Source organism: Lactuca serriola, chromosome 1 (genome assembly GCF_051521515.1).
Source record: "Lactuca serriola cultivar US96UC23 chromosome 1, Lser_US96UC23_V15, whole genome shotgun sequence".
NCBI classification, from domain to species: Eukaryota; Viridiplantae; Streptophyta; class Magnoliopsida; order Asterales; family Asteraceae; genus Lactuca; species Lactuca serriola.
This window is the reverse complement of record NC_136408.1, coordinates 3,030,744-3,041,394: the sequence shown is the minus strand read 5'-3', so window position 1 is coordinate 3,041,394 and position 10,651 is coordinate 3,030,744. Positions and strand designations below refer to the sequence as shown.

The 10,651-nt window shown below is 34.1% G+C and overlaps 1 protein-coding gene across 5 annotated transcripts; it reads left to right on the top strand.

Moving 5' to 3' along the window:
* Positions 1-3,903: 3,903 nt before the first annotated feature.
* Positions 3,904-8,681, top strand: LOC145080669 (pyridoxin (pyrodoxamine) 5'-phosphate oxidase). 5 transcript variants are annotated; one of them, XM_079023199.1, is made up of 15 exons: positions 3,906-4,139; positions 4,282-4,446; positions 4,666-4,704; positions 4,786-4,953; positions 5,030-5,135; positions 5,262-5,428; positions 5,523-5,765; positions 5,922-6,010; positions 6,138-6,188; positions 6,274-6,364; positions 6,478-6,582; positions 6,694-6,764; positions 6,840-6,935; positions 7,353-7,443; positions 8,281-8,681. In XM_079023199.1, the coding sequence occupies exons 1-14, from the start codon at positions 3,996-3,998 to the stop codon at positions 7,405-7,407; spliced, it is 1,590 nt and encodes a 529-aa protein (XP_078879325.1). In that variant the 5' UTR covers positions 3,906-3,995; the 3' UTR covers positions 7,408-7,443; positions 8,281-8,681. The 5 variants fall into 5 exon arrangements, with proteins under 5 accessions (XP_078879331.1, XP_078879325.1, XP_078879317.1 ...); XM_079023191.1 differs by having other exon boundaries at positions 4,252-4,446; XM_079023213.1 differs by having other exon boundaries at positions 4,001-4,139; positions 4,244-4,446.
* Positions 8,682-10,651: the final 1,970 nt, after the last annotated feature.

Here is a 10,651-nt window from a genome sequence, read left to right as displayed (position 1 = left end):
CATGCAAGCGACTCGGCGAGTCGGAAGAACGACTCGGCGAGTCGAGTCGCGAGTCCCCGATTTTCCCTTTTTTGAGTGATGCCGAGTGAGGACCAGTGAGTAGTAGAATGGACTCAACGAGTTGGAGGTCAGACTCAGTAATGGAGGGACTCGGCGAGTTGTTCATACAACTCGGCGAGTCCAAGACCATCTTCTTAGATCGAAGAACAACTCGCCGAGTTGTTCATATGACTCGGCGAGTCGGATGCAGATTGTCTGAGTTTTTGAATCGAGAGGGTACTCGTCGAGTCGATGCCATGATCGACGAGTAGCCACGAGTAGGGTTGAGAAGTAAGGCTAGGGACTCGGCGAGTTGGCGGCCCAACTCGGCGAGTCAGGTCAACTGTAGGTTGACTTTGACCGGGAGAGTTGACTTTGACCAGGGGTAAAAGAGTCATTTTACCCAATGCAGTGATTAGCATCTGATTGAGTGTGTTATGGAATTGTAGCCGGGGAGATACCGGAGCAGCAGCAGTTAGTTTCCAGAGCCATACACACAGCAGCCAGTTCACGAGGTGAGTTTCCTTCCAGTAGGAACGAGTCTAAGGCCACAATACCGGCCCGTTCAGTTAGCAGTAGTTTTTGGACTTCGGTCCAATGCAGTAGTTAGTATGTTTGACGCCTCCGTGGCTCAGACAGGATTTATGTGTTTATGCTAAGTTGATATGTTATGCTATGCTGTGTTCAGTTAGTTCGGACTTCGGTCCGATGCAGGGGACGGGGTCCCAGTCAGCTTCGGACTTCAGTACGATGTTGGGGACGGGGTCCCAGTCAGTTTCGGACTTCGGTCCAATGTAGGGGACGGGGTCCCAGCCAGTTTCGGACTTCGGTCCGATGAAGGGGACGGGGTCCCAGCCAGTTAGTCCGGACTTCGGTCCGATGCAGGGGACGGGGTCCCAGATAGTTAGTCCGGACTTCGGTCCGATGCAGGGGACGGGGTCCCAGTCAGTGGCAAGGCCCAGTATGTGCTTTATATGTATTGTATGGTATGTGGTAGTTTGGGGGAGCTCACTAAGCTTCGTGCTTACAGTTTTCAGTTTTGGTTTCAGGTACTTACGCAAGCAAAGGGAAGAGCTCGGGATGATGGCATCGCACACACCACAACTTCAGTTTTTGTCCTGGGAGTTGATTCAGTTTCTTGATATGTTTTGATACAATTGTGATACAGTTTTCCTCACAGTATTTTATTATGGTTTTGAAACACGCATCGTATGGATTTATTATGTGATACTCGGTTTCATGGATTTTGTTAAAATAAAAATGAAATTTTTGGGTCGTATTTTGGGTCGTTTCATTAACAACAACGTTATTGTTATATACAAAAAATCATATATTTGTAAAGACTTCAACTATATAGGTGTTTCTGCGCAACGCGCGGGCATTCGCCTAATTTATTTAAAAATAACACAAATTGACAAGTGTCAAAACTCATAAGAGATTGACATGTTACAAAAAAATCTTCATTTATTAAAGAAGATTTTTGATCTATTATATAACTTTTGTACCCCTTCCATTAATTAAGTCAACCATTTGATCAACTTATTTTGTCAACTTGACATTTTTGACCCTTTAACTCTTAAAATATTATTATTTTCATTTTTAACTTTCTAAACTTCATATCAACTAATGATATGATTATTCTTTGATGATTTAATTATATAAATCACCTTTCATTTATTTACTTTATAAATTTATGAATCTAGTCTTAAATTTTAAAATGTTAGAATAACATTAACCTTTCCATAAATAAACCATTTTTCACAGATATGATTTAACTATATAAATCATTTTAAAGTTGTCAAGACCGGGATTATACGTAGGATCGTTTTTGGGTTTGCAAGATCGGGATTGAAATCGTAAGATCCCACAAAATAAAATATAATTTTAATTTATAATTTTTAAACATATGAAAAATATTTCAAATATTTAAATTTTCGTTCAAAAGCTATAAACTTCAAAATATTAATCATAAGTTACAATAGGAAATGATAAACGGTAAATTGGTAAAGGGAAAAAGGCATAAAATGGTAAAAAATAATTTTCATTTGAAAAAAAAAATCAAGGGAAGGTAGGATCGTAGGATCGGGATCCTACGATTCTACCTATGATCTTACGATCATACCTGCGATCCTACACCAACAACGATCCATATCGTTTTTCATACATAAAATCGTAGGATCATACGATCAGGATGACGATTTTGATAACCATGAATCATTTTTCATCTGTTTACTCTATAAATTTGAAAACCTAATCTTAAATTTTAGAATGTTACTGTAACATTAACATGACCACAAATATTCTGACTAGCTTGAAATAATGAAACGGGGAAAATGACTTATTAAGGTAATTAACTTTTCGGTATGTTCACATCTGGGTAACTATTTTTTTTGTACATATTTAGGTAACAAACTTGTTGGAAGTGTTCACATATGACCATTATGACCTGCTATAGCAGGTTAAATTCTAGATGTGAACGCTTTTAACAAGTTCGTTACCTAAATGTGTACAAAAAAAATAGTTACCAAAATATGAACAAAACGAAAAATAAAAGCAAATTACACGAATGGTCCCTATGGTTTGGGGGAATTTGTGTTTTTGGTCCCTAGCTTATTTTGTTTAACTCGGATGGTCGTTACTGTTTATTTTTGTTGCGCGTTTGGTCCCTGTATTACCTAAAAAGTCTATTGTGCCCTTATTAATTTATTTTTTAATTAATTTTCTTATTTATGTATTTATTTTTTATATATTTAAAAAAACCAATAGACCCCACATATTTGTATCTCCTCACCATAAACCTCAAACCACATTTGAGAAATTTAATTTGGATGATCCCTATTGTTTATTTTTGTTACACGTTTTGTCCCTATCTTACCTAAAAATACTATTGTACCCTTATTAATTTATTTTTTAATTAATTTTCTTATTTGTGTATTTATTTTTTATATATTTAAAAAAATTAATAGACCCCACATATCTGTATCTATTCACCGTAAACCTGAAACCACATTTGAGAAATTTAATTTGGGTCTTACCGGTCACCATCCCATCTCTCATCATCTCCAACTTCTATTTCTTTTCCATCTTTAGTAACATCGACGTCTTCACCATCATTTTTTTTTGGTACTTCAACTCTGGCGAACCAACACCATAACCTACTGTCTCTTCATCTTTAGTGGGTTGTGGTGTTGATTCGACGAAGTTGAAGGACCGAAAAAAGAAGGGATGATGAAGACGTAACAAAATTAATAAGTGCACAGTAGTCTTTTTAGGTAAAACAGAGACCAAGCTCGTAACAAAATTAAACAGTAGGGATCATCCGAGTTAAAAAAATAAATTAATTAAAAAATAAACAGTATGGATCATCCAATGAGATACAAGTATGTGGGGTCTATTAATTTTTTTAAATATGTAAAAAATAAATACATAAATAAGAAAATTAATTAAAAAATAAATTAATAAGGGCACAATAGACTTTTTAGGTAATACAAAGACCAAACGCGCAACAAAAATAAATAGTAGGGACCATCCAAGTTAAAAAAATAAATTAGGGACCAAATATACAAATTTCACTAACCCATAAGGATCATTCGTGTAATTTAATTTTATTTTTCGTTTTGTTCATATTTGGGTAGTTATTTTTTTACACGTATAGGTAATGAACTTGTTGAAAGCGTTCACATCTAAGATTTAATCTGTTATAGCAGGTCATAATGGTTATATTGAACACTTTCAACAAATTTGTTACCTATGTCTAAACAAAAATAATTAACCAAATGCCTTAATAAATTATTTTCGCTAATAAAATGTATGAAAGCCCAACTTAAATGACAAGTTTTACCAATTGTGCAAGAACATCAAAATCATGACAAACGTACGAAAATTCATGAAGAAAGAAAGAGCCCACGCCATATCTCTCTATGCAAGAAGCTGGAAGAACTTTCCACCGCTAAAAAATGCTGCCATTGTTAGGCAAAACCAAGACCATGATATTGACGTACTCTTCTTCTTTCACCACCCGTTTACTCGCACTCCATTCAACTTCCACTTCCACTTCTACTCGACCCGCATCTTCTCCCCTTCTTCATCGATCTCCTCAGGTAGTCAAAACCCTTTCTATCTGTCCCATGCAATTTATATTAATCTGTATTGACGCGGTTTCATCGTGTGGATAATTTCTGTAATTTGTATGACATTGGTTTAGTGATTTAGGGTTTTTTTGGTTCGATTTTGAGGTACAAGTTGCGGGGTTATTGCTCTTCGAGAGTGAATAGAGGAGAATTTATGGCTAACAACATCAAAGTGGTTCAAAATCCGGACTCAATTTCTTATTTGAATCAACGAGAAGCTGCTGAAGTTGATGAGATTCTTATGGGTCCTCTTGGATTTAGCGTCGACCAGCTCATGGTTAGTGGTTTCAGAGTGAATTTACTATCCGAGATTCAAAATTTCGTTATGTTACTACACAATATGATCAACCAAATAAGGGCAAGCCCTCGTCACAATGGCTCTTTGTGTCCACTCTTTTCTCTGCAATTGCAAAGAGACTGTTAGAGGGTGGCCCTAAATATGGTTACCATTGAGAACTATTTCTGTTATGTTTTTGTTGATATATCATATTTGCAGGAATTGGCTGGTTTGAGCGTTGCTACAGCAATTGCTGAGGTGAGTTATGGTGTTATCACATAAGAGCCTTTGTCTCAGTTTGTTAAACCAAGAACATCTTATTGATTATCTTTCTGACAGGTATACGATTTGAAGGATTACAATCGTGTATTGACAATATGTGGCCCAGGGAACAATGGTGGGGATGGTCTTGTAGTTGCTCGTCATCTGTATCACTTTGGATATAAACCTTTTGTTTGTTATCCAAAACGAACTGCAAAGCCTCTTTATACAGGTCTGGTGACTCAGGTAGAGTTGGAACTTGAACTTTCTAGAAAGTCATATAGATCTATTTTGTCTAAATGGTTATCTGGTATCTTTTCAGCTAGAATCATTGGGTATTCCTTTCCTATCAGTGGATGATCTTCCTATGAACTTATCAGAGGACTTCAACATTCTAGTCGATGCCATGTTTGGCTTTTCATTCCATGGTAACAATGCTGTAATAATAAGAAATGAAACAAGATGCAGCATGTTATAATACACAAATAAATGAAATTACATTGCTATATTTTGAATTTAACCTGTTTTCTTTATGTTTTTCTCATCTTTTTCAGGCACACCAAGGGCACCATTTGATGATCTGATTCAACGGTTGGTGAATCTACAAAATCACAATGAAATAAATAAAAAACCATCTGTGATTGCCTCTATAGACATCCCGTCTGGATGGCATGTGGAAGAAGGGGATACAAATGGTGATGGAATCAAACCTGACATGTTGGTATGTTCTCATTCATATACAACATGCAGTTTTTAGTGAATACAAAAGGTTAACGTTTTTTAAAAAACTGAAAATTATTAATAATATATTTCAGGTTTCTTTAACTGCCCCTAAGCTGTGTGCCAAGAAGTTTTGTGGTTCCCATCATTTCTTAGGTGGGAGGTTTGTTCCACCTTCCATTGTTGACAAGTTTAACCTTCATCTTCCATCATATCCTGGAAGTTGTATGTGTGTTAGAATTGGAAAGGCCCCACAAATTGACATATCATCAATGAGAGAGAATTATATTTCTCCTGAGTTCAGAGAAGAGGAGGTGGACCCCGACCCCTTTCTTCAGGTACAACCACTTCATAATTAATTTTAATCTCTTTGAAATAATGTTATTGAAGTGTACACTAAAAGTTGTTCATGTTGTTTCAACTTTTCACACAATAAACAGACTTATAAAATAATGGAAAACTAATTTTAATATTAGTAATTAATATCCCCACAGTTCCAGAAGTGGTTTGATGATGTAATGGCTGCTGGTTTGAAGGAACCTAATGCAATGGCATTGTGCACTGCTGGCAAAGATGGCAAACCGTAAGTATCTACTTTCTAATGAAATTGAGATGCTGACTATTTGTCAAATACCCTAAATGCCCTTCAATAAACACAAAAAGAATTTGAATGTTAATGGAAGCTGACATTGGTTTTGTGATGGATGCAGTTCATCACGAATGGTGTTGCTGAAAGGATTTGATAAAGACGGTTTTGTATGGTTAGTGGTATTATTCTGTTGTAATAATATTATTACACCAATGTACACTTTTTTTTTTTAGAGATTAATAATGTTTATTATTTAGGTACACGAATTATGGAAGCCGAAAAGCCAAGGATTTATCTGAGAATGCTAATGCATCACTGCTATTCTATTGGGATGGATTGAATCGCCAGGTCAGCTTTAGATAACTAATATACTAACCAATTTAAAGCCTTTTTTTTTCTTCGGGATAAATGATGCTTAAAAAAATATTTAAAAGAAAATGATGGCATTCTTTGTTTTTCAGGTGCGAATAGAAGGTTCTGTGCAGAAGGTTTCTGAAGAAGAATCTGAACATTACTTCCACAGTCGCCCTAGAGGAAGTCAGATTGGTGCAATAGCCAGCAAACAGGTTTTTTATTTTCTTATTTTCTTATTTTCTCTTTCACTTTTTACTTTTTACTTTTTCCTTGTTACACCCAGTTAAAGTCTTTTTTTTTTTTTTTTTTTTTTTTTTTCTCAGAGCACTGTAATTCCAGGACGTGATTTTCTCCATCAAGAGTATAAAGATTTGGAAGCAAAATTCTCTGATGGGTTAGTGATTTATATATCTGAATTTCAAGTGTTGTAAGACTCATTTTTTATGCTTTAAATTTTGTTTTTGTTTAGAGCTTTAATCCCAAAACCAAAATATTGGGGTGGGTACAGACTTAAACCTGAGTTTTTTGAGTTTTGGCAAGGACAGACATCCAGGTTGCATGATAGGTAATACTCATCGAAACCTTTAAACCAAGTATAACATTAAATCTGATATTCACTTTATTATTTGTCAATATTCATGACTGAAGCTCTATACTTACTTAACTTGTGAAAGTAATTAAAAAATAAATATATAATAAAAGGTACGTCTGTAATTCTTATTAATAAGTTTTGTATTTTTTAATTCTGGATATGACGGAAGTGTCAACCTCTTAAGTTAATATAATTAGAAACCATTCAGCTATAGATTTAAATTCCTTTCTGAAGTTGATCAATATAAAGACAAAGAAAAGTAGTAGTTCTATGGCTTGGTATAAGGGGTAAAATGGTCAAAGTAAACAGAAAAAAAAAATAATAATAATCAAAGTTTACACCCATAGCCATAGCCATAGCCATATTCATGTATTTTTGTTTTGGTTTCAGGTTATGTTATTTTCCTGAAGAAAGTGGATGGAAAATCAGACGTTTGGCTCCCTGACTATCATTCCCTTCATCATCATTATAAAATACCAAAGTAGGCCCGCCTTTCTTCTTCCTCATTATGAGAAATAGACTTATATATATATATATATATATATATATATATATATATATATATATATATATATATATATATATATATATATATATATATATATATTTTTTTTTTAAAAAAAAAAAATACAAAGATAATAATTCACCTAGAAATTGGATTCAGATTTAAGTGGAACTTAGGGTAAACAACATTAATAATGAGCAAACCTGAACACTCGTGTTTGTTGCTGCTTTAAAGAGTAGGATCTTTTTTTTATTAATTTATATTGTGTGATAGAATAAAGGGTTTGCTTTATTTCCTATCAAGTCAAGTAGGCAAGGAGAAGATAGGCCAAGATTTGGAGTTTTATGTTATGGATGACCCGATTTCTTTATATAATATGTAATGTGCATGTAGATTTGTAGAAGAAACATGAGTCATGAGTCATGAGTCATGAGTGGGGGAGGCTGTAGGGTCCACCCATGAGGAAAACATCCTTCCTGTATATCTATCTCTCCACCCCTTTTTTTTTTTTTTTATAACTTCTTTCACCACTTGAACATGAGTTTATGTCCCCTTACTTTTGTTTGATTGGGAGACAACACACACTCACACTCATTCAACATCAAGGGTTGGGGATGACTATGAATATTCAATCACTTCTTACTTCTTACATTACACCTCTCATACTCTATAACTCAATATTCATCCACAATTATCCATTAATATCATTACAACATCTTATTTCGCCTTGTCTTTCTCATCTTGCAAGAATTACCAATATGCAAACACCATAGCTCTTTAACACTTGCTTATATTCATCAATTTTTTTTTCAGATTCTAATGATACCTTTGAAGAAATTGAAGGTATTTATTGGTCTCTTGGAACCCAATTAATATGAGGTCAGGGTTGTAATCATATCTGACATGTCTGTTTGTTTGTTTTTATCCAAATTCGGAATGACTGATGGTAAAATTTGGTTCATTCTATGCAACAAATTGTTTATTATTAGTCATGTATCTTAAAATGATTTTCGTTACAAAATAATATAAAGGTGTTAGAATAAATTGTACAAAGAAAGATCCCTAGAAGGTGGTAGCGGGATACGATCTCTATGGTTCAACTACTTTTGGATGAGCTGTCATTTAAAATAGTTTTGTGATTTAAATAAATTTAAACTAATTGTATACCTTTTGGATGATGTACTATTTAAATTATGTTTCTCATTTTATTATCACCATTTCATGTACTACGTATTTATTATTTTAGCACTACTTTGCTTTAGCTTTTGTTGTAAGAACTTGAAGTTTCATCTCCCACATCAAAATTTATGAAATCTAGTCATCGATTACGCAAAAGTGCTTTCTCTTTCCTGCCACAGTGAAAATCATTTTTCCACTATGGACTAATGTTCGTCAGGTTACTTCTTATTTGAGTGGTCTTGCTACTTTTAAACCAACTTATTAATAAATTTCTCCTTATCTAAGCGATCTCACTCTTAAAGCCAATGATGTGATATATATTATGAAATAAAAAGTAGGCTTTAAAGTAGAAAAGTTGGAACAATGGGCAAAAATATCGGCACCCTACTTAAAACCTTAAAAAAAAATATAAGGCTTAAATACAAGATGTCAAGATCTATTTAGCATTTATAAAAGGGTTTTTCTAATATGTACCCTAAGGGCACATATAAAAGATAGTAATTATGGTAAAAAAATTATTGGAACTAGGATTCGTGTTAATTAGCAAACTGTTTCTTTTATAAAAAAAAATCTAAAAATAGTCATCTTCTAAAAGTGGCATAGGTTAAAGAGATAGCGTTCCCTTGTGGGGTCAAGGGGTGGGGCCCCAAAACGTAAATACTTTGTTAGAGCATTGGATGTGGGTAACTGGATGTAACACCAAATTGGTGTCACCTCATCCATAACACCACCATAATACCACGGGGGAAATGGTGTTCCACATGTTATATCATGTTAAGAGGTAGAGAGAGAAAATAAAGAAAATTATTTGATTGGTTGATGAAGGAGATATCCAATCATCTTTCTTGTTTTATCTTGTCCTCGTGACCACAAGATGCAACATAACGAGCAAAAACGAGTAGGGGGGGGGGGTATTCCCCCCGTCACGACGCCGTTGAGGGTGCCACATCACTCGGTTACTTCTCGTTTTTGGCCCATACCGCATCCTCTTAGACTACGAGTACAGTATGAAAACATGTCTACAAATAACAGGTCAATTTAAAGGAACAAAATTTTGACAAAGGTGAGAGGGAGTACTCACAGTGTAAGGTGTGGTTAGTGGCTTAGTGCCACCTGGCAACGTACACCTGCAACAACTCCATATCGTCAGACCCATTTGGTGTGGTGAAGGTCGTCATGGGATAAGGATTCATTGACGTCTCTTTCTTTCTTTTCCTTTTGATTACTAGCTGTATTGTCTAACTTATCTATATTTGTTAAATTGTATTTCGAATCACAAAAAACGATTAAAGTTTAAGAGGATCCAAGAAGCAACTCAAGAGGATGTGGAACGAATATTTGATGAAGTTGATAGATATTCATACTCCTGATAACGGTTATATGATGTCACAAAGTTGCAAAACAAAATTTTGGCGGTCATCAAAATAATAGACATTGGTACGCCATAATACAAGGCAAACGGAAGGGAAATACATGACCGTGATATCCATTACAACCTTTGCGCTGATGTGGTGGAACATATTCACAAAGCTAACATAGAAATTGTCATTAAGGATGGTATGATGATTTGTTCGAAGATACAAATAAAGATAAAAAAAAGTTATTGTTATGTTTGGTTTCGTTTTTTTTTTTTTTTTTTTTTTTAAATATATATATATATATATATATATATATATATATATATATATATATATATTCGTTGATTTTGTATTTATTAAAAAATTATTAATTTTATTAATTTATTAAATTATAATAGTTTAATTATATTTAAAAAGAAAACAAAGCGAGAGCAGTAAGAAGTGAAGTTTTAGAGAATAAAAAAAACGAGAGAAGATAACATAGGAAAAATGAAAGGTGACGAAAGAATTAGAATACAAACTCTATGACAATTTCAGTAATTTGTTTGTCATTTCCTCATTCTAGCCATTTTATGGATGCTATACGTATATACACACTAAAGATTTTTCGTATTTTTGCCGCTCAAAAGTATCATCTTGTGGATCAT